Source organism: Mobula hypostoma, chromosome 8, assembly GCF_963921235.1.
Source record: "Mobula hypostoma chromosome 8, sMobHyp1.1, whole genome shotgun sequence".
Classification (NCBI taxonomy): Eukaryota; Metazoa; Chordata; class Chondrichthyes; order Myliobatiformes; family Myliobatidae; genus Mobula; species Mobula hypostoma.
The window spans coordinates 123,293,421-123,318,195 of record NC_086104.1 but is presented as its reverse complement, the minus strand read 5'-3'; the positions used below and the strand labels follow the sequence as shown (position 1 = coordinate 123,318,195).

At 48.4% G+C, this 24,775-nt stretch overlaps 1 protein-coding gene across 3 annotated transcripts in view; it reads right to left on the bottom strand.

The window, feature by feature from the left end:
• Positions 1-24,775, bottom strand: part of arhgef1b (Rho guanine nucleotide exchange factor (GEF) 1b) — a 130,893-nt gene that overhangs the window by 61,172 nt on the left and 44,946 nt on the right. For all 3 annotated transcript variants that reach the window (XM_063056708.1, XM_063056710.1, XM_063056709.1), the window contains exons 2-6: positions 9,706-9,816; positions 9,214-9,306; positions 5,067-5,180; positions 3,937-4,035; positions 1,768-1,810 (exon numbers count right to left, since the gene is read on the bottom strand). In XM_063056708.1, the coding sequence (XP_062912778.1) occupies positions 1,768-1,810; positions 3,937-4,035; positions 5,067-5,180; positions 9,214-9,306; positions 9,706-9,732 (376 nt within the window). In that variant the 5' untranslated portion in view covers positions 9,733-9,816. The remainder of the gene's footprint in view (positions 1-1,767; positions 1,811-3,936; positions 4,036-5,066; positions 5,181-9,213; positions 9,307-9,705; positions 9,817-24,775) is intronic.

The following is a 24,775-nucleotide window of genomic DNA, read 5'->3' as shown; positions in this document are numbered from 1 at the left end:
AATCAGAAGATCGCGGTTCAATTCACGGGACTGTTTGTAAGGAGTTTGTATATTTTCCCTGAGACCACGTGGGTTTCCTCCGGTCTCCTCCCACATTTCAAAAACGTACGGGTTAGGGTTAGTAAGTTGTGGACATGCTATGTTGGCATCCTTGGACTGAGTGGGTTGTTGACACTATTTCACTCTATGTTTTGGTGTACGTGTGACAAATAAAGCTAATCTTTAATCTCTCGGAGACAGTAAGTGATGTTGCAGCTGTATAAAACTTTGATTCGGCTGCACTTGGGAGTATTGCGTGGAGTACTGGTCACCCTGTTAAAGGAAGGGCGGAGAGACTTTGGAAAAGGTGCAAAAGAGGTTCACCAGCATGCCGCCTGCATTAGAGGGCATGGGCTATCAGGACAGGTTGGATAAACGAGTTGTTTTACCTGGAGTGGCGATGAGGAAGATCTGACTGGTACAGAGGTACAAATCGCGTAGGCAGGGCTGAAATGTTACACACTGGAGTACACAGATTTAAGGTGAGAGGGGGAAAGTTTGAAGGAGATTTACAAGGCAGGTTTTTGTTTTACACAGAGAGTGGTGGGTGCTTGGAATGTGCTGCCAGAGATGATGGGGGAGGCAGATATGATAGAAATATTTAAGGATATGGATGTGCAGGGAATGGAGGGATGGAGGGAATGGAGGGATGAAGAATGGAGGGACTGGAGGGATGAAGAATGGAGGGATTGGAGGGATGAAGAATGGAGGAATGGAGGGATGAAGGGATTTTACTCATCACTCAAAGCACAGTGGATATTTGGAACCCTTCACCACAGAAAAAAGCTGAGGATGTTTAAGAGACACGAAGCTGTGAATTGGACACGCTGCTGGTGTAGGAAAATGTCACTCATAAAAAACATCCTGTCCAGAGGCATCACGGTTTAGTACAACATCTGCTCTGCACAGAACTGCGCACACAGCTCAGCACGTTACAGAAACCAGCCTCCCCTCCACGGACTCTGTCTACATTTCTTGCTGCCTCAGTAAAGCAGCCAGCATAACCAAAGACCAGCAACACACATCAAAGTTGCTGGTGAACGCAGCAGGCCAGGCAGCATCTGTAGGAAGAGGTGCAGTCGACGTTTCAGGCCGAGACCCTTCATCAGGACTGAAACGTCGACTGCACCTCTTCCTAGAGATGCTGCCTGGCCTGCTGCGTACCAGCAACTTTGATGTGTGTTGCTTGAATTTCCAGCATCTGCAGAATTCCTGTTGTTTGCGTTAGTATAACCAAAGACCCCAGCCACCCCGGAAATTCTCTCTTCTCCCCTCTCCCATCGGACAAAAGATACACAAGCCTAAAAGCACGTGCAAATAGGCTCAAGGACAGCATCTACCCCCGCTGTTATCAGACTCCACAACACTCCTCTTCTAAGCCAAGATGGACTCTTGCTCTCATAGTCTCCCTTGCACCTTATTGTTTATCTGCACTGCACTTTCTCTGGAACACTTTACAGTGTCTGCCTTCTTTGTGACCTCGAGGCACTGATATATGGAACAGTCTCTCCGGGTGACACATGGATAAAGCCTTTTTGTATCTCCATATGTGTCACAATAGTAAACCAATCAGACTGCTTATGGGTGAACAGCAGTGAATGGAGCTACAGGAAGAATTTCAGCGAAGAGTGATGAACCCAAAAAAGCAGGACTACAGACCAGAAACAATGCTGTAAACTTCTACCATGCTAAGCTGGATGATGACACCACACACGACCCTCTACTCACCCAATTCAAACGATATCTCGGGTGGGACAGACACTTTGAGAATCTGGAAAACAAGCAGAGCAACAAAATGTTAGTTTCACCATAGCCTGACACCGTGTGCCATCCCGTCTCCTCCTGTCTCTCTTCTCAGAGAAGGTACAGCAGCTTGAAAGCCCAGTCGAACCCTCTCAAGAACACCTTCTTCCCCACTGCTATTGGGCTCCTGCACCAATCCCCACCCTTCACACGCCCTGCACCTTCAAAATCGAGTTTATTGTCAGTTGCACAAGTCCATAATATGCACAGGCGCAATGAAAAACTTACTTGCAACAGCATCACAGGCATATAGCATCAGATAAGCAGCGTTCTCCAGAAAAAAACATAAATTAAACATTAATTAAAAACAATTCTTACAAGAAAGGACACAATTAGAATGAAAAAAGTCCATTGTAGTGCAAAGTATTGCAATACTGAGACAGTGATTAGGGGTGTGCCAGATGGTTCAGGAACCAAATGGTTGAAGGGAAATAGCTGTTCCTGAACCTGGTGGTGTGGGACTTCAGGTTTCTGTATCTCCCGCCCGATGGGATCTACAAGAAGACGGCGTGGCCCAGATGGTGGGGATCTTTGATGATGGGCGTTGCCTTCCTGACGCAGCACCTCCTGTAGATACTATCGATGTTCGAGAGGGATGTGCCTGAGATGTATTGGGCAGAGTCCATTACTCTATAATTCACCCATGACCATCAGAAACAAAAAGAGAATTGTGGACACAGCTCAGCGTGTCACATAAACCAGCCTTCCCTCCATGGACTGTGTCTCCACTCCTAGCTGCCTCGGTAAAGCAGCCAGCGTAATAAAAGACCCCTCCCATCTTGGACATTCTCTCTTCTCCTCCCCCTCCCATCACAATCATGTTTATTATCACTGGCATATGTCATGAACTTTGGTGTTTTGTGGCATCAGTAAAGTGCAATGCATAAAAAAAAGATCTTTAAGCAGAAGACACAAAAAGCTGAAAGCACCTGGCTTAAGGACAGCTTCTACCTCGTTGTTTTCAGACTACTGAATCGTCCCGAGTACAATATGATGGACTCTTGACCTTACTGTCTACCTCTAGCTTGCATGATATCTGCCACACAGCACTTTCCCTGTAGCTGTTACAGTTTATTCTGCATTCTGCTGTTCTACCTCAATGCACTGTGTAATGAAATGATCTGTATGAACAGAATGCAAGATAGGATTTTCACTGTACCTCGATATATGTGAAAATTATAAACCAATTTACCATTAATCTAAGCTAATTTAACCAAATTGCTCACCGGCGCCTCTACTTTCCAGCCGCATAAACAGAGAATTCTCCAATTTCAGGTAACGCACTCCCCCCACCACCTGTCCCTTTCTCTCTCTGGGGGTGTCCCAGACGTCCCACATCCCACAAACAGTAAAAAACACTGCTCTGGTGCCATTCTCACTACACTGCTCTCCCCTAACAGATGAGGAATGAACAAATAAGAACAAAAAGGGAGAGATATATACCTGATACTTTACCTCGCGCAAGCCTGATGAGCCAAACACTGACACACTCAAAAGAATGGCCGCTCTGCTTGCAGTTGCATCATTTTTATTCAACCTTTCTAAAGAATCTCTCTCATTGATTGGCTGCAGTCCAACTCCTGGAAACTGCCGCGAAGCTCTGCAATGTCTCCATCGACCCTTACCAATTTTTATTCGTGCACCACAGTAAACATCCTATCTGGCTGGATTACAACTTGATACTGCAGCTGCTCTGTCCATCTCACAAGAAACTGCAGAGTTGTGGACGCAGCTCAGTATCACAGAAACCAGCCTCCCCTCCATGGACTTCCTGCTGCCTCAGAAAAGCAGCTAGCATAATCAAAGACCCCACCCACCCTTGGGCATTCTCCCTATCCCCCACCCCACCAACTGAGCAAAAGATTTTTTAAAAAACCCGAAAGCATGTACCACTGGGCTCAAGGACAGCTTCTGTTCCACTTGTTATAAATCGACTGAATGGTCTCCTAGTACAATAAGATGGGACACTTGACCCCATGGTCTAGCTTGTCCTGAGCCTTGTACCTTATTGTCTGCCTGCACTGGCCTATAGTGGTGTTATTGTCCAATCTGCGGATTCTGGGGGGGGAGGCCCGAGGGGGATAACACACTTACCGCGGCTCGGTCCAGGAACATATGGAAGTAGTCCACAAACATACGACGGGCATCCTTGATGTTGGCACCTTTGAACATCTCACCGTGCAAGTAACAAAGCTGATGGGTGGAGGTGGGGAGGGAGAGAGAGAGAAAGGCAGGGGGCAAAATGAGAACAATCCATACCGATGGGTCTCTGCCTAGCTTGGGGCATGGGGTGGGGGGAGGGGCAACAGCTCTCTGCTCTGCACGAAACCACCTGTACCACAGTCTTAAAGAGCCCAAACTGCTCCCCTTCTGGGCAAACCTCCTCTGTAAAGGACTAGGCACTGCCAGAGCACGTCCACCGCTCTGGGTTGTTCCCCTCACATACCCCCTCATTCCCCACAATTACCCCTCTTTCCCACACAATTCCCCATCATTCCCCCAGCTACCCCCCATTCCCCACAATTACCCCCTCATTTCCCCACAATTACTGTTTCACACAATTCCCCATCATTCCCCCAGCTACCCCCTCATTCCCGCACAATTACCCCCTCATTCCTCCAGTTACCCATCATTCCTATACATTTACCCCATCATTCCCAACAATTACCCCTTCACTCCACAATTACCCATCTTTCCCACACAATTCCCAATCATTTCCCCACAATTAGCCCCTCATTCCCAGTTACCCCCTCATTCCCACACAGCTACCCCCTAATTTCCCCAGTTACTTCCTAATTCCCCCACAGTTACCTACCATTCCCACACAATTACTCCCTCATTCCCACAGTTACCCCATATTCCCATACATTTGCATCCTCATTCCCACACAATTACCCATTATTCCCACACAATTACTCCCTCATTTCCCACAATTACCCCTTCATTTACCCACAAGTAAGCCTTTCCCATTGAAAAAGATCATCGATTCCGTCCTTCCCTCCACGATACCACATGTCCTTCCGAGTATCCCAATCCCCTGTGAAGTTTGACTCCCAGCGCGCTTCACTGCCTCCAAATGCACTTTCTCTTCCCCGCCCACAGAGCACCCGCCCCCCCACACAAGACTGACTCACCCCCTCGCTCCCAGTCTAAAAGCTAACGCGCCCTCTGCACAAAGTGTGGGTGAGAGCAGAGGGAACGTGTGGGGTTAACAGGTCACTCACCACGGATGAAGCATCGAACTGCAGGATAACGTGGTGGAGAAAGATGATCAGGTAGGTGGGCCTGTCCTTCAGCAGATCGATACATTGGAAATGGCTACAAGTATCGTCAACTTGCTGAGGGGCAAAGGGAATAGGTCAATCACCAGCGCAAAATCCAGATTATTGTCCAAAGCTCAAAGTAAATCATTATCAAAGTACGTATACAGTCAGTATCAGATACACCTGTAAACCTGCTCATTAATGCAAATATCTAATCATGAGGCAGCAACTCACTGGTTCAGTTGTTGTTCAGACCAAACATCAGAATGGGGAAGAGGAAATGTGATCTAAGTGACTTTGACCGTGGAATGATTGCAGGTGCCAGACAGGGTGGCTTGGCCATCTCAGAAACTGCAGATTCTCTTGGGATTTTCACACATAACAGAGTTTACAGAGAAAGGTGCGATAAACAAAAGACATCTACTGAGTGGCCATTCTGTGGGCAAAAATGCCTTGTTTAATGAGAGAGGTCAGAGGAGAATGGCCAGACTGCTTCAAGGTGACTGGAAGGTGACAGTAACTAAAATAGACACACGTTACAACAGTGGGGTGCGGAAGAGCATCTCTGAACGCACGACACGTTGAACCTTGAAGTGGATGGGCTACAGCAGCAGAAGATCACATCGAGTTCCACTCCTGTACCTAATAAAGTGGACACTGAGTGTACAAACACAAAATCCTGGAGGTACTTAGCAGGGTAGGCAGCATCCATGGAAAGATATAAAGAGTCGCCATTTCAGGCCAGGCTCTTCGTCAGGATAGGTGAAGGAAGGAGCTATCCCATCTCGTTGATGCCCGACAAGCCGAGTAACCCTAATCGAATCACGGGACAATTTACAAAGACCAATTACCCCACCCTGGTACCCGGTACGTATTCAGCCCAGGGGAGGAAAGCGGAGGACCCAAGGAAAAGCCACTCACTCCACAGGGAGGATACACAGAGGCTCCTCACGGAACGGCGCCGGAATTGAACTCTGAACTCTGGAACGCCACGTGCAATAATAGTGTCCAACTAACGGCTATGCCGAACTAAATGAAGGGCAGCGTGAATTATGCTGAAACCAATCTCAGCACGAATTAGTGAATCTTTACTCCTTCCCACTAATGTAAGATTTAATAGACTGTTACCTGGGTTTCATTACCTAAGTTACAGAGAAAAGTTGAAAAAGTTGGGTCTTTATTCTTTGGAACGTAGAAGGTTGAGGGGAGACTTGATAGAGGTATTTAAAATTATGAGGGGGATAGATAGAGTTGATGTGGATAGGCATTTTCCATTGAGAGTGAGGGAGATTCAAACAACAGGACATGAGTTGAAGGTTAAAGGGCAAAAGTTTAGGGGTAACATGAGGGGGAACTTCTTTACTCAGAGAGTGGTAGCTGTGTGGAACGAGCTTCCAGCAGAAGTGGTTGAGGCAGGTTCGATGTTGTCATTTAGAGTTAAATTGGACAGCTATATGGACAGGAAAGGAACGGAGGGTTATGGGCTGAGTACAGGTCGGTGGGACTAGGTGAGAGTAAGAGTTCGGCATGGACTAGAAGGGCCGAGATGGCCTGTTTCTGGGCTGTAATTGTTATATGGTTATATGGTTAAAATGCTGCTTGACTGCTGAGTTCCTTAGGCATTTCGTGTGTGTTACTCTGAAGTTCCAGCATCTGCAGATTCTCTTGTATTTATGCTACCATAGACTACTCCTGAGATTCATTTTCTCACAGGCGGGGGAAAAAAAAAAATAGAATTTATATATTTTTAAAAAACTGCACATACACAAAGACTGACAGACAACCAATGTGCAAAAGAAGAGAAACCATGGCTATAGGTAAATAATACTGAGAACATGACTTGTAAGCAGTCCTTGAAAGTGAGTCTGTAGGTGTAGAATCAGGTCAGAGTAGTGTGAGTGAAGTTATCCATGTCAGATGTACAAGTACATGAATTACAGAGTATATCAGCACGGAAATAGACCCTTCACCCAAACAGGCCCAATCCGACCACAGCATCCTCCCTGTTCGTCCCAATTGCCCGTATTTGCTCATAACCTTACAAGCCCATGTACCTATCCAATTGCTTCTGCAACGTTGCAATTGCATGTGCCTCAAGGTAAAGAAGTTACCTCTCTGGACTCCTCTAACCCTCTCCCCTCTCATCTTGTATCTGTGGCCTCTAGTTTTGGACTGCCTAAACCGCTGAGAAAAAACTATGACTGTAAACCCTAAGGCGGCATCCATCATTAAGGATCCCACGATGCAGGACGTGCCCCCTTCTCACTAATACCATCTACAGCAGCCTGAAGGCATGCATTCAACACTTCAGGAAGAGCTTCTTCCCCTCTGGCATCGGATTTTTGAAAGGACAATGAAACGAAGAAAACTACCTCGCTACTTTTGCCTTCTTCTTGCACTGTTTATTCACTTTTTCTCACACCTGTGCACACACAGACTTGTGCATCTGACAATAAACTCAACCGGAACTTAAAACTCAACTTGATAGGAGGTAGATTCAGACAACAGTGCAGTGCACAGAACACAAGCTAAACTTCTCATTGTGACCTTGTAATTTACTGTCTACCTCCGCTGCACTTTCTCTGTAACTGCTACACTTCATTCTGCATTCTGTTACCGTTTTACCTTGTTCTACCTCAATGCACTATGTAATGATTTGATCTGTATAAACAGTGAACAAGACTCAGTACATGTGACAATAATCGTCCCTAGCATTCAGTGGCATCACCATCACTGAATCCCCTGCTATCAACATCCTGGGGGTTACCATTGACAGGAAGCTGAACTGGTCTAGCCATATAAACACAGTGGCTACCAGAGCAGGTCAAAGGCTAGGAATCCTGCGGTGTGTAACTCACCTCCTGACTCCCCAAAACCTGTCCACCATCTACAAGGCTCAGGTCAGGAGTGTAATGGAATACTCACCACTCTCCTGGATGAGTGAAGCTCCATCAACATTCAAGAAGCTTGACATCATCCAGTACAAGGCAGCTCACTTGACTGGTTCCCCTTCCACAAGCATCTGATCCCTCCACCAATACACAGTTGCAGCAGTGTATACTATCTACAAGATGCACTGCAACAACACACCGAAGTTCCTAAGGCAGCACCTTCCAGACTCACGACCACTACGAGAACAGCAGGTACCTGGGAACACCACCACTTGGACATCCCCCTCCAAGTCACTCACCATCCTGACTTGGAAACATATTGCTGTTCCTTCATTGTTGCTGGGTTAAGTTCATGGAGTTCCTTCCCGAACAGCACTGTGGGTGTATCTTCACCTCAGGGACTGCAGTGGTTCAAGAAGGCAGTTCATCACCATCTTGTCATGCGGGAGTCGGCGGGAGGAGAGATAGCAGCACGCCGCGCGTGCGCAGCCCTCCGGTGAAAATGATACTGTATCTGTTAAATAGGGGCCATGGACAATTCTGATTTGATAGAGACAGACGCAAAAGCACAGAGGAACATCTGGAGAAATTTCTGAAACACAAGTTCGCTGCAGTTGTTACTGCGCGATCGAGAATCTTCCGGAGGGAATCTTCCGGAGGGAAGGCCTCAAAATCCCGGCTTTGCCTGCTGTTGGCAACCGAGATTGAGGTGGAATCATTCGGATAGAGGTGGTGCTCGGTACTTGGAGTCGGAGAGCTGATCAGAGGCTCGAAGTTTTCGGACGACTCAGAGTCGGATTAGGTCGACATGGCAGGGAGAGTTTTCTTCCTTCTCCCATCTGCGTGAGATGTGGGACATTTGAGAGACTTTGAACTTTACTGTGCTCATGGATTGTTCTTCATTAAGTTATGGTATTGTTGCACCATTGTAACTATATGTTATAATTACGTGGTTTTGTTAGTTTTTTCAGTCTTGGTCTGTCCTGTGTTTTGTGATATCACACCGGAGGAAATATTGTATCATTTCTTAATGAATGCGTTACTAAATGACAATAAAAGAGGACTGCGTGTCTTCATAATCTAATCTAAATGCTGGCTTAGCTGGCAAGGCCCACATCCCATAAATGAATAAATTTTAAGAGATAAGACATGACCAAACCAGACTCCCGACTATACCACTAATGCCTGATTGAGAGATTCCCACACACTTTACATACCGAGGCAAGGTCATTCTCGAACTCCTCATCCTCAGCTCCAATGATGAGCATCGTGGGATTGGCAGAGCTTGCACCCTTCCCGAATGGCAGGCGCTGCAATGAGACCCGGAAACACGGTCAGTCAATGCAAAGTAGCTCCATTTCCATAGGCAAAACAGGGCAATGAGGAGATAGAGGGTTCGGGAGTGGGGGTTGGGGAGGGAGAGCATGCGGGGGGGTGGTGAAGGGGGGGTGAATAGAAGCTGAAGGGGTCTGAAGAGTGGGGGTGAATGTGGGGGGTCAAAGATGGGATGCTAAAGATGAGGGGTGCTAAAGAGGGCAGGTGTTTAAGATGGGGGGTTAAGAGGGGCGGTGGCCGGTGGGGGGGGCAAGAGGGGTGGCAGGCGAGGGGGGTCCAGTGAGGGCGGGGGGGCGGGATCCGGCGAGAGGGGTAGAGGGTGAAGGTTGTGGGGGTAGAGCATGGAAGGTTCAAGGAGGGGGGGTGATACTCACTGCGTCACTGGAATCTTCGGTGTCCATGGAGATCACTGCCTGCCTGGCCCCCCTGTGTGGGGGCTCGCTGCCAAACGTCCTGTTTTGGGCGCTCCTGATCTGGTAGTTTGCCTGACAGGGAAAGGGAGAGAGGAGCATGAATGGATTGTGACTAGCACTTTGTGGGTCAATGGAGTTTGCATCCTGGTCCTCTGGAATCCAAGGAGATTCTGTAGGTCACCAAAGATTCCTGCAAATCTCTAGAGATACAGGGCGGATTCTGACCGGTTGCAGCACTGTCTGGTCAGAGCCTCTAATACACAAGATCAGAGGCGGCTGCACAGTGCTACAGACTCAGCCAGTTCCATCACAAACACAATCTTCCTTGTCTGTGAGGACATCTTCAGGGGGCAGTGTCTCAAGAAGGCAACATTTGTCACCAGGGACCCTCCCCACCCTGGATATGCCCTCTTCTCGGGGAGGAGGTATAGGAGCCTGCCAACCCATACTCAACATTTTAGGAACCCGTAAACTCTACCTTGTTTTAGGAACATAAGAACCAGGAGCAGGAATCGGCCATCAAGCCTGCCCTGCCATTCAGTAAGGTCACAGCTGATCTGGCGTGAACGCAGCTCCACCTGCCCACCTTTTCCCCAGAGCCCTTACTCCCCTGCTATGCAGAAATCTAGCTCACTCATTTCGTGGTCAGAGAATTCTACAGATTCACCACTCTCTGGGAAAAGCAGTTTCTCCCCATCTCTGTCTTAAATCCATTCCCCTGAATCTTGAGACTATGTCTCATAGTTCTAGTCTCACCTACAAGAGGAAACAACTCCCCTGACTCTTATATTATACATGCCTTTCATACTTTTGCACATTTCTCTCAGATCCCCTCTTATATTTCAGAAGTCAAGGCTGTTCAGTCCTGCATTGCTGCAGGGAGGGAGGTTGTGGGTCGGCGGGGGGGAGGATTGGGGGCTTCTGGTGGGGTAGTACGGGGAATTGGAAAATGGATAGGATGGGGTGGGAGATGGTAGTGGAATGGACTCCTCGCAAGCCTGCGGCACTCTTCCTCCCCAAGGGAGGGGACGAGGAGGTGGAGTAGGGGTCAGAGTGTCCTGGCGATTTGGTCTTATGGCAGTTCCTGTGGAAGCCGGGCAACAGTGAGGAGGGAGGGGACGGGATGAGGGGAGGTGGAGGGGAAGAGGGAAGGGGGATGAGGAAATGGAGGGGGAAGGGGAGGGGTGAAGAGGTGAGAGGAAGGAGGAGGGGAAGAGGAGAGGGGGCAGGTGACGGGGTGGAAGGGAGAGCAACGGGGGGGAGGAGGCAATGGGGAGTCTTGGGGAAGGCAATACAGGAGGGAAGGGTGACATGGGGAAGGAGGAAAGGGCAACAGAGGGAGGGGGCTCCGGGAGGAAGAGAGGGTGATGGGGGTGGGGCGGGGAGGGCAACACAGGTGGGAGGCAAAGGGTGACCCCGGGGGGAGGGGGTGGGGGGAGGTCACATGGGGAGGGAGGGAAGGGCAACTCAGGGGAGGAGGGGAGAGCAATGAGGGCAGAGAAGGCAACAGGGGGAGAGGGGACGGCAAGTAGGATTGCACACAAGCTCTCTCCCTGCTGCTCTTCCTGTAGCAGTGGGAGCCACGAGAGCTGGACCAGTTCCCAGATCATGATAGTGCTGCTTTAATTTGAGAACTATGTAAACGTTCCAGTGGAAAGTATGTAAATCTGTGAATGAAAAGAAGGAGCAAATCCCTGATCCCCGCCTTGAATCACCTGGTCTGCTGTCTGTGGAGACACAGTCACACTTCTACCTCCTTTTCTCTCTCAAGCTATTTCTCTCACTATTTGCCTCCATCTCTCCCCCTTCCTTCTCTACCTTACCACTCTCTCCCCTTCTCCTCACACATTCCCTTCCCCTCTTCATCCCCCTTCCTCTCTTCCCTTCTCTCTCAAACCTCCCCCACTTGCCTCTCTCTTCCCTTCCCATCCCTCTCCCATATTCCCCCTCTCCCAAACCACCCTCACAAAGGACAAACAGGCTATTTGCTTTCATAATTACTCACAGTGCACAAACGCCAGTGCAAACGCAAGAGGCTGCAGGCGCAACAAACAGGTTCCACACGGAAATTATGACATTTAGAAGGCACTTGGACAGGAAATGTTTAGCGGGCTACCGGCCAAACACTGGCAAACGGGACTGGCTGCAATGGGCACCTTGGTCAGCATGGATGAGTTGAGCCAAGGAGCCTGTTTCTGTGCTGTGTGACTGTACCACACCAAATGTCTGAGGGACCGAACAGTAATGAATAGGTCCTTCAGCCCACTCTATAATTAAACAGCTAACTAAACTAATCCCCTCTGCCTACACAATGTCCATATCCCTCCATTCTCTGTACATTCATGTCTGTCTAACAGCCTCTGACACCCTTCTCGCACATCTGCCCCCACCACCACCACCCCTGGCAGCAAATTTGAGACATTCACCACTCTCTGTGTAAAAATTGCCCTAAACATCTCCTTTGAACTTACCCTCTCTCACCTTAAATGCATGCCTCTGGTATTCAACATTTCAACCCCGGGGAAATACTGGCTGTCTACTTTGTCTGTGCCTCTCATAATCTTATTGACATCGACAATTCCTTTTCTTCCCCCTGCTGGGTTCCTCCAACACCTTGTTTGTTTTACACACACACACACACTAATGTTCTCTCTATAAGCAACCAAAAACCAAACTTGATTTAACTAGTCTGACAGGACGATTTCAATTTTAAACACTATGGCCTCTTTCTCTCTAAGAGGGCAGTAAAGAGGTTTACTAAGTATAGACATTTCCCAGGTCGCGTCCCTAACCCAATGTTCCAGCTAACAGGAGAGGTTGAACGAACTTGAATTCAAGACCATTGCTCCCTAAAAGCACCAAGGCAGGCAGATGGGCGGGTAGAGAAGGTGTACGACATGCTCGCCTTCACCAAAGATTAAAGATTAGCTTACACCACTAGATACCCTGCAGAGGCTGGAATTCCTGAGTAAAGCTGAAAAACTTTTCTGAGTAAGGCTGGAGGAACTTGGTGGGTCAGGCAGCATCTATGGAGAGGAATAAACAGTCGACGTTTTTGGGCTGAGAACCTTCATCGGGACTGGAAAGGAAGGGGGAAGAAGCCAGAATAAGGAGGTGGGGGGAGGGGGGAGGGGGTGGAGAGGACTGCAAGCTAGAAGGTGATAGGTAAAACCAGGCGAAGAGGAAAGGCGGGTGGGTGCGGGAAGAACGATGAAGTGTTTACTTATCTTGTTTATTATTTATTGTAGTGCCTGCACTGTTTTGTGCACTTTATGCAGTCCTGGATAGGTCTGTAGTCTAGTGTAGTTTTTGTGTTTTTTCTTACGTAGTTTTTGTATTTGTATTGTTTCAGGTAGCACCATGGTCCTGGAAAATGTTGTCTCATTTTTACCATGTTCTGTACCAGCACTTATGGTTGAAATGACAATAGAAGTGACTTGACTTGACTTGACTTGAAGTGAGAAGTTGGGAGGCGATAGGTGGAAAAAGTAAAGGGATGAAGGAGGAGGGATCTGATAGGAGAGGATTAAAGTTTTGCTGGATTTGTCACGTGTACATTGAAACATACCGGGAATGTGTCATTTGTGACACCCAACACACACAGTGTTGCCATCATAGCATGCCCACAATTTACTAACCCTAAGCCATTACATCTCTGGAATGTGGGAGGGAACTGGCACACCCTGAGTAATCCCACACAGTCAAGGGGAGAACACAGAATGTTTTTTAGACAGTGGTGGGAATTAAGCCCAATTGCAGGTGCTGTAAGCTGCTATGCTAACCACTACGCTGCCAGACTGCCAGCACTGCACCACCATGCCATCACTCAGCATGGCACTAAGCATAAAAAATTGGCAAGCTACTTTGCAAATGCAGAAAACTTTGGTCGGACTGCACATGGAGCGCCTGCGTGCATTTCTGGTCACCCCATTACAGGAAGGCTGTGGAGGCTTCGGAGAGGGTTCAGAAAAGGTTCGTGGAAAGCATTCTGGCCACCTGTATTACTGCCTGGTACAGGAACTCCAAAACAGGAACGCAAAGAGTGGCGGCTCCGTCACAGACACAGCCCTCCCCGCCAGAGCAGCATCTACAAGAGGCGGTGTCTCAGGAAGGTGACATCCATCACCAGGGTCCCCCGCCATCCGGGCATACCCTCGTCACTATGCTGCCATCTGGGCAGGAGGTGCAGGAGCCTGAAGACCCACACCTCAAGGTTCAACAACAGCTTGTTCCCTGCAGCCATCAGGTTCTTGAACAACATGAACACTACCTTGGATTATATTTCTTTCTGTTTCTCGTCTTACACCAAGGTTGTTATATCTATTTTGTCATGGAAAATATTAAAATTTATGTAATTTAAGATAATTTTAGCTTATGCCTGTAATGCACTGTGCTGCTGCTGCAAAAAGCTAATTTTCATGATATTTATATCCTGGGTATGTATGACAATTGGGGAAACATGGTAACAACTGTTGGTGCAACGTTATTACAGCTCGAGCGTGAGAGTTCAGAGTTGAATTCAGCATCCTCTGACAGGGGTCAGTATGACCCCTCTGTGGAATACTTAGGTTTTCTCCAGGTGCTCCTGTTTCCTCCCACAGTCCAAAGACATACCTGTTAGTAGGTTAATTGGTCATTGATTTAACCCTAGCCTAATCATGGGGCAAATTGCACAGGCTGTCGGGGGGAGTTGCTGGGCAGTGCAGCTTGAAGAGCCAGAAGGGCCTATTCAGTTCTGCATCTCTAAATAAATAAGTAGACCTGAACTTGGAAAAGGTTCAAGGATGTGCTTGTATCTTCATTGAAGGAACGCCACACCTATCAGGATGTCCTTGAGCTGGGATTGTAAACATCAAAGGGATCTTGGACTCCAGGTCCGCAGTTCCCTGAATGTGGTGGCACAGATTGACAGGAGGAATATAGCATGCTGGCCTTCATCACTTGGGGTACTGGGCTCAAGAGTCAGGAAATCTCACTGCAGCTTTGTAAAACTTTGGACAAGCACTGTGTATAGTTCTGGTTGCCCCATTATAGGAAAGATATGGAGGCTTTGGAGCGGGTGCGAAAGAGGTTCCCCAAGGATGGTGCCTGGTTTAAGGGCATGAGCTGAAAGGAGAGTTTGGACAAACTTCAGTTATTTCCTCTGGAGCAGCAAAGGCTGAGGGGAGACCTGGTAAAGGTTTATAAGATTATGAGAGGCATAAATGAGTAGACATCATTTTTCCCCCAAGAGTTGAAATGACTAATACCAAAGGGCAGGAATTTAAGGAGGTAAGTTCTAAGATGTGCAGGGCAAGTTTTATTTTATACAGAGAGTGGTGGGTGCTGGAATGTGCTGCCAGGCTTGATGATGGAAGTACATACGATAGGAGGTTGATAAGCTCTTAGTTAAGCACATGGATGAGCAGAGAATGGAGAGATATGGACCATGTGCAGACAGGAGGCACAGAAGCCTGAAATCCCACACCACCAGGGTCAGGAACAGCCAATTCCCTTCAACCATTTGGATCTTGAACTAACCAACTCAACCCTAATCACTACCTCACAGCAGAACACTACAGACCACCTCTTGCATTACCAGGGACTTGTCTCTGACTGTGTCTTTGTTCTTTTCCTTAATGCCTTAAAGATCCTAAGTCCAAAAGATTCTGAATTTTCTCCCCATCTATTGTCTTGTTCCTTATACCAAAGTGCACGACCTATAGTTGGGGAAGTGATCTTGTAATCTTTGATTTGTAAATCTTGCACATCTTATTTTTAAGGTAACTTATTTTTACTCTTTCTTACTTCTCTTTTAATATTTATATAGATGTACACTTGTAATGTTACTGTGACACAAATTTCCCTTGGGATCAATAAAGTATTACCTATCATACACTTCCCTACACTGCATTCCATCTGCTACTTCTTTGTTCATTCTCCTAATCTTTCCAAATTCTTCTGCAGACTCCTTGCTTCCTCAACACTTTGTATTGTCTGCAAACAGCCACAAAGCCATCAATTCTGCCATCCATATCATTGGCATATACCGTGAAAAGAAGAGATTCCCAACACCAACTCCTGTGGAGCACCACTAGTCGCCAGCAGCCAACCAGAAAAGGTTCTCTTTATTCCCACTTCTTCCCTACTGCCAGTCAGCCAATCTTCTCCCCATGCTAGTATCTTTTCTGCAATCCCGTGAGATTATCTCTGCACAGTCTATTTCTTCAGTGTCTTATAGAACTGCTGTGTGTGGGAGGGTGGGAGAGAGGCGGGGGTGAGGGGGGAGGGGGTGGGGGAGCGGGGCAGGAACTGGGGGAGGGGGAGGAGCTTCAAGCCTACGATGATTCTGCAAACAAGTATTTCATTATACCCGTACCTTGCCATTCTTGTGCATAGGACAATGAACTCAACAATGCAATTGACATGGAAAGGGCCTGGAGGAGGTCGAAACAGTCTGTAGGGTGAGTGGTCAGGGTGTAGATGGGTAGGGTCAGAGAGACACCAGCCCCTCTCTCGACAAGGACTAGCCTAAACAATAGATGTGCCCCTAGCCCTGAGAAAGCATTGTAACCTCCATGAACCTCAAGAACCACTCGCCAGGGCATCACCACACTGAAATATTTCCCCTTCAACAGTCCTGTGCAGGAAAATGAACCACGAGGGAATTTCCTGAGAAGCGATTGAAGAGGTTCTTGGGATGGACAGGTTCCATTGTGAGGGCATGTCAGACGAGCTGAATGCTACAATGGCAAAGCAGTTATCATGGTGTTATTACAAATCAGGGCGCTGGAGTTCAGAGTTCAATTCCGGCAACATCTCTAAGGTGTTTGTACGTTCTCCCCGGGACCACATGGGTTTCATCCAAGTGCTCCAGTTTCCTCCCACAGTCGAAAGGCATACCGGTTCGTGGGTTAATTGGTCACTGTAACTTGTCCGGCGACTAGGCTAGCGTCAAATAGGTGGGTTGCTTGGTGGTGCAGTTCACGGAGCTGGAAGGGCCTGTATCTCTAAACAAACTTTTAAAAAAATAGATTAAAATTTATCTGTTGAGTTTGGAAGAGGGAAAGAGAACCGCATTGATTTTGTGGATGATATTAAATTTGGTTTGCATAGTGGATAGTGAAGATTATCTTAGACTATATTGGGATCCAGACCTACTGGGGAAGTGGGCTAAGAAATGGCAGAGGGAGTTTAACCCAGATCAGGTGCGAGATGTTTAACTTTGGGAGGTTAAACCAGGGTAGGATTTGCACAGTGATGGGCAGGGCCCTGAGGAGTGTTGTGGAACAGAGAGACATAGGAATGCAAGTGTATTGTTCCCAGGTCACAGGTAGGCAGGGCGGTGAAAGAGGCATTTAGCACGCTGGCCTTCACCGGTCAGGGCACTGAGTACAGGAACTGGGACATCTTGTTACAGATGTACAAGACGTTGGTGAGACCACACTTGGAGTATTATGTGCAATTATGGTTGCTCAGTGAAAGGAAGGATGTAATTAATCTGGAGAGGGCGCAGGAAAGATTCACAAGGATGTTACCAGGACTGGAGGGCTTGAGTTATAAGGAGAGGCTGGATAGGCTGGGACTGCTTCCCTGGAGTGAAGGAGGCCAAGGAGGATGGCTACAGTCTTCTTCCTCACAGTAGAGGAGTCTACAAGTTTAAGGTGAGAAGGGAAAGACTTAAAGGGGCAAATTTTCCATACAGAGGAAGATGGGTGTGTGGAACAATCTGCTAGAGTAAGTTGTTGACACAGATACAATTACAATATCTCAAAGCCATTTGTACGAATACATGGATAGGAAAGATTTCGATGGCTATGGGCCAAATGGAGGCAAATGGGACTAGATTAATAGACACTTGGTCAACATGGATGAGTTGGGCTGAAGGGCCTGTTTACTACATTCAATATGATTATTAGATTAGATTCAACTTTATTGTCATTGTGCTGAGTATGGATACAAAGCCAATGAAATGCATTTAGCATCTGACCAGAAATGCAAAGAATAGTGTTATTTACAAAATAACTGCGAATTAAAAAAGTGCTACAGCACACAAATTTAAAAGTACGGAGACAGTTCGATATGGATGCAATACTGCTTAGCGCTGTGACGAGAGGTTCAGCAGGGTCACAGCCTCAGGGAAGAAGCTCTTTCTGTGCCTGTTGGTGCAGGAGTGGAGGCTCCTGTAGCACCTACTGGATGGGAGGAGAGTAAAAAGTCCATGGTTAGGGTGAGATGCATCCCTGATAATGCTTTTCACCCTGCCCAGGCAGCGTTTACGGTAGATGTTCTCAACGGTGGGCAATTGGGTGCTGATAATCTGTTGGACAGTTTTCACCACACGCTGGACTCTTCACAAAGACTCACACTCAACTACAGATGAACAGCTTCAAGTTTCTGAATGGTCCATGAACCCAACCTTCACTCTTCTTCTTTTCCACCATCTATTCATTGTAATGTGCGGTAATTTTTTTTTAGAAACGTCATGCCCTGTACTACAGCCACAAAACGTAATATGCCAGTGATAATAAGGCCAACTCTGAGTACATCAAACAGTACAACACATCAACAGGCCTTTCAGCCCATATGTCCCTGCTGACCTCGAGACCAATTGAAACTGGACTTCAGCCTCCGTGGATGTGGTGCATATCCCTCCACCTGCTCTCTGTTCACTTGTCTAATCACCTCTTCAACATCTCTATTGTCTCTGCCTCCACCACAACCCGTCAGCACATTCCAGGAGCCCACTACTCTGCATTAAAAAAAAATGCCCCCGTAAATCTCCTTTACACTTTTCACCACTCCCACCTTTAAACCAAAACCCAGATACTTGAAGTTTCCACACAAACTGCCTACCCCACCGATGCCTTGTTACAAACTTCTATTCTGCTCTTCCCTCCACCACTGTTGCTCCAGAGAAAACAATCCACGCTTTTCCAACCTCTCCTCGGAGATACTTTCCAGAGGATAATACCCAGTTCTCCAACGCACAGGATCACGAGGGGCTGGATGGGGTTTTAGACTCGGCTACAGGCACAAGACTCACCTCCATCAAGGACATCTTCAAGCAGCGATGCCTTAAAAAGATGGCATCCATCATTAAAGATCCAGACCAGCTGGGACATGCCCTCGTGCCATCACTACCATTGGGGAGCAGGTGCAGAAGCTTCAAGACTCACACTCCACGATTTACAAACAACTTCACTGATTCTGTTAAGGTTATTATTCCATTATGGATTTATTGAGTATGCCCACAAGAAAATGAACCTCAGGATTGTATATGGTGACGTATAGGTACTTTAATAAATTAACTTCAAACTTCTTCCCATCCACCACCAGATTTCTGAATCCATGAACACTACCTCATTATTCCTTTTTTTGCTGTTTATTTTGAAGTTTATAGCAATTTTCTGTTCTTCCACTGTACCGCTGATGCAAAACAGCAGGTTTCACCTCTTACAAGACCTCATAATAATCTTGCTTCTGATGCAGGCAGCATTCCGCGAACCTCTACCCACCTACTCACGTCTAAAAGCTTCTCAAGTGTCTCCATGGTACCTACCACCCCTGGCAATGCATTCAGTGCACCCACCGATCTCCGCGTAAAATAAACTCGCCCCGTACGTCTCCTTTGAACTTTGCCCTCCTCACCTTCAATGCATACCTTCCAGCATTAGACACTTCCACACTGGAGAGGAAAAGATTATCTATCTATGCCTGTCACAATCTTACAACCCTCTATACAGTCTCCCCTCAGACTCCATGCTCAGAAATCAACCCAAATTGGTCCAACCTCTCCTTATAGCTCACGCCCTCTAATCCAGGCAGCATCCTAGTGACCCTCGTCTGTCTCCACACCCTCCCTGTAACGGGGTGACCAGAACTCCACGCTGTACTCGAAGTGCGGCCCGAACAGAGTTTTATCTGGAATGCGACTGTCAGAATCTAATATTCAACATCGACTGAGTATGCAGGACGCCATGGGAAATAGGACCCAGATTCGTACGGTGTGTGAGATCTTGCTGTGCAGCAGACCGTTTGGAGACACCCCACTCACCCCCCCCCCAACCCAACCCACCAGGTCTCCCCGTCAGATGAATTAAACGTTCCGGGACACGGAAAGGGACCAATCTCGACCTTTGACACTCACCCCAGTACCCGATCTCAGCCGGGTTCTCACGTTCATTGTGTCCCCGGGGTGGGCGTATCCACCGTCCGACCTTCAAACTGCCAGCTGGGACGGTTCCGTTAGACAGTAGATACTCACCTCCCCAGCCTCGGGACGTCCCGCTCCGGAGGGGTGCGGCGAGGGCAGAACCCCGACCAAGGCTCCGCCTCCCCCACCCCACTGGACTTGGTCAGGGGAGAGTGCGTTTGGTGTAAACCCACTCCGCCTCCTTCCAGTATCCCCTGGAACTTCTGCCCCGCTCTCTCAACATCCCGTCCCTCCTCTCCTCCGCTCTCTGAACGTCCCGTTCTCTCGTTTCCTGCGCGGAGCCCCCTCACACCGATGGAAGGTGTTTCTCCCTGTCTCCAGGCTCCCTTTCACCGCCTAAAAGTGAGTCAAACACTTCCCCTACTGCTGTCCGAGAATGAATGGGGCAGTGTTCGGGGCGGGGGGGGAGTCTGCAGCTTTCACGGAAAGTCTGACATCAGTGTTGAAAGGGCCACGTCAGTCTCCTGAGGCAGGACCCACCTATTGGACCCTTTTGATCCTGCACCGCGGCCGGGCCGCGTACCAGCCCTCGGAGACCTCGCCCGCCCATGCACACAAAGGTTCACAGTGCCTAATCCAGACGTTTGGAACCGCAGCCGCTTCCAGCTCTGAGAAGGCAAAGGATTCCACTGTGGGTCGCAGCCTTGGAGACTCGGGTTCGATCCCGGGCTCGGGCGCCCATTTACAATTATAATCACCCACGAACCTAACCAGCGTATTATCACTAATCTGGCTGGCGTGGAATCTATTACGCGCCATAGTACGTGCAAAGACGTCAAAATCTATAAATTACTAAAATAGATAAATAATGCAAAATAAAGGAGGAGCGAGAAATCATTCAGAAAACTGATGGAGGAGGCGAAGAAGCTGTTCCTGGATCGCTGTGTGTGGGTCTTTAGTCTCCGGTACCTCCTTCCGATGGTAGTAATTAGAAAAGGGCGTGTCTCGGGTGTGTGTGTGTGTGTGTGTGTGTGTGTGTGTGTGTGTGTGTGTGTATTTTCACTGTGACCCTATGAGCTTCCCCATGTGCTCCAATTCCCTCCCACATCCCAAACAAAATAAAACGTGGATTGAGCTCACTGTGAATTCCCCCTCTTCCCCCGCCCCCCACAAAAAGTGTCTGGGTGAGGATTCAAATCAGGAGAAATTGGAGGAAATGCGGGATGCATCGGTATAACTGGGTGGCTGTTGGTCAGGATAGGCTTGATGGGCCAAAGGGCCCTGCTTCTTGTTCCTTGTTGAGTGCATGGAAAGAAGCCATGTGCCCAACTCATCACATTTGCCAGTGTTTATCCCATGTACCCGTCCAGGTGACTTCTAAATGCAATTGTTCCTGCCTCAACCACTTCATCTAGCAGTTCGTTCCATACACCAGGTCTTGATGCAAGACACTGGGGGAATCTAGGACCAGAGGGCACAGCCTCACAATGGAGGAATATCCTTTTAGAACAGAGATGATGTGGAATTTCTTTACCCAGAGGGTGGAGAACCTGTGCCACAGGTGGCTGTGGAGGCTGTCATTCCTTAAATTTAAAGCAGACGTGCCTGGTGTCGGAGGGCTGGTTGGAGGCTCGAAGTTTTCGGATGGATTCAAGAGTCGACTGTGGTCGGGTGCTTCCAGGGTGCTGCGTCAGCAAGTTTACGGCACTGGAGGTTCATGGCAGGGAGAGTTTTCTTCCTTCTACCATCTGCGTGAGATGATGGGACTTTCGAGACTTTGAGACTTTTTTTTACCGTGCCCATGGTCTGTTCTTTATCAAATTACGGTACTGTATTGCTTTGCACTGTTGTAACTACAGGTTATATCTATGTGGTTTTTGTCAGTTTTTTAGTCTTGTGTTTCTGTGATATCATACAGGAGGAACATTGTATCATTTCTTAATGCATGCATTACTAAATGACAATAAACGAGGACTGCATGTCCTCATAATCTAATCTAATCTAAATATGTTCTTGATTAGTCAGAGTGCTAAAGGTTATGGGGAGAAGGCAGGGGAGTGGGTTGAGAGGGATAATAAATCAGCTATGATGAATGGTGAAGTAGACTCAATGGGCTGAATGGCCTCCTACGGTCTTATGATGTGAGAGGCAATAAGTGGAGACAGCAAGGGGCTGTGGAGAGAAATGGACAGTCAATGCCAGAGAGATCTTGGGGTTCAGGAACACAGCAGCCTGAAAGTTGGCATGCAAGTCAACAGGGTTGGGGGAGCCTGATAGGAAAGGAAGGTGGAGCACAGAACTAAACAAACCATGGCTGGTTGCTTGCTTATCAGATTCGGTCCTCATCCACCTATTACTAACTCGATGTGTTCTATGTTCTAGAGAACACAGTGTGTTCCTGTACAGCAAAGGAACAGGCCATTCAACCCACAGTGTCTGGGCTGGTCACAATGCTGAATTTCATTCCTTCCATCTACATATAATCGATATTCCTCCATTCCCTGCACCTTCATGTGCCTCTTAAACAACTGTCTTATCTGCCTCTACCATTACCAATCCAGGGACCAGCCACTATCCAGATAAAAATATTTGCCCCACACATCTCCTGTGACAATAACGAATCAATCTCAATAAACCTCTATCAGGTCTCCCCCTCAGCCCTCGCCACTCCAGAGGGAAAAACCTGTTTGTCCAACGTCTCCTGATAGTTCATGCCCTCTAATCCAGGCAGCATCCTGGTGAAGCTCTTCTGCACCCTCTCCACAGCCTCCACATCCTTCCTGTAATGGGGTGACCAGATTGAACACAAGCGCAGCAAGAGGAAAGTCTTACGCAGCTGCAACATGACTTCCTGACTCTTTGTACTCAATGCCCCAACAATGAAGACATGAAAGCCGAACACCTTCTTTACCACCCTGTTTACGTGCATTACGACCTTCACGTGCCATGGTCTTGGACCCCAAGACCCCTTCGTACAGTAAATGTCCATTTCCCTCCACAGATGTTCCTCCAACAAGTTTATCCCTCCTATGTTGATAGTCCATCCTCTGGACAAGAGATATGTTCTACTGCCCCTCTGTGACAAACTCATTCAAACTTTGTGTTTCAGCTACAAAGGGCCAGGACACTTCCTGAACTATTCTCTCCCGAATTTCCTCACCAGACCAAGAAGCTAATGTCACACTTCATGACATCGACAGCACGAAATCTGGCCTTTCGGCCCACCAGCACTCAACCTGTACACTCACTTTACCTTAGCCGTTCAAGTGTTTGTCTGGATATTATGAAGGTCTTTGCCCAGCCCTATTCTCCCACTTCCTCCCCCTCCTCTCTCTCTCTCTCTCACACACACACACATCGTTTCTCATTCTCGATGCATTGCTCCCTCTATCTGCCCTCTTTACCTGTGATTCTCCCTCTCACTGTCCGTCTCTCTCACTCACTAGGTCTCTGTCTCTCCCTCACACACTTACTCTCTCTCTCTCACACACACTGTCTGCCTTTTCCTCTCTCTCATTCACTGCTGCTGTCTCCCTCTCACCCTCTGCCTCGCCCTCTCTCCCCTCCCCATCTGCCTCTCCCATCCACCACTGTCTTTCCCTCCCTCACTCTATCTTATCCTCCCTTTCTCCTACTGCCACACCCACCCCTGCGCACTGTCACACTCTGTCTCTCACATACTAGCTCTCTCACTCACTGTCTGCCTCTTTATGTCTCTCCCTCCCCCTCCCTGTCTGTTGCTTCCTCTCGCAGTCTTTTTCTCTCATTTCCTGCTGCTCTCTCCCTCTGTTTGCCTCTTCCTCTCTCAAACTCTCCCCTCCCTGATAAAGGGTTCCGGCCCGAAACGTCGACCAATCTTTTCTACGGATGCTGCCCGACCTGCTGAATTCCTCCAGTGCATTGCGAGTGTTGCTTTTCTCTCCTCTCCCTGTCTGCCTCTTCCATCCCTCACTCGCTTTCCTCCCTCTCACTGTCCCTATTCCCCTTCCTTTCTCTTTCTGCCACACCCTCCCCTTTGCACGGTCACACACACCCTCTCACACATACTGTCACCATCTCTCTCATTCTCTTCCCCTGTCTCCCCCTCCCTATTTCACTGTCGGTCTCTCCCTCCATCTCTGACTCCCACTCACACCATCCCTTTCACCCTCGCAACCAGTCTCTCCCTCCCACATTGTTCCTCTCACACATTCTCCCTCTCACCCTCCCTTACCCGATCTCTATCCTATATTCCTCTGTCTATCTCTCCCCCTCATATAAATAAGTCCCTCTGCCCCCCCGCCTCTCTCTCTCAAACCCCCATCTCAATAACACCCCTCTCTCAACCCCATTCTCTCTCAGCCCCCTTCCTCTCTCTCTATCCCCCTCTCACTCCCAGCTCTCAACCACATCAGGACCCGCACCCACAGTGCATAAAGCCACACTCACCTCCTACCTACCCTCCCGCCTCTACGCCCCCTTTTTCTCGCTACCCACCACCAAATGCAACTGCCCCATCCTCACCCCACCCAACGCACTATGGCTACTTCCATCCCCGTCTGGCACTCACCCTCAGTTTTGCCACCGTCTTGCCAGACTCTTGAGAGGCCTTCTGGGGAGGGGTGAGCAGCTGCATCCTGCCTCCCTCGTCCCGGATCACCAGACGGCGGGAGCCCGCTCCCTGCATCCTGCTCTCGGACAGCCTGGGCTGGTTAGCGCGAGGGACGGGGGGTATGCAAAGCTTCTGGGGCTGGACAGTGAGTCCGGCCCTATTGAAAGGCGGACGGGCCAGGAAGAGAAGGGCTTCCAGTCAAATCAGACGTCTGTCAGACAATGGAGCCAGTGAAATCCAGAGGGAAGATCTCTCTGATTAGAAACCCCATGCACCACACACCCTCAATGCAAATTAACTTCCTC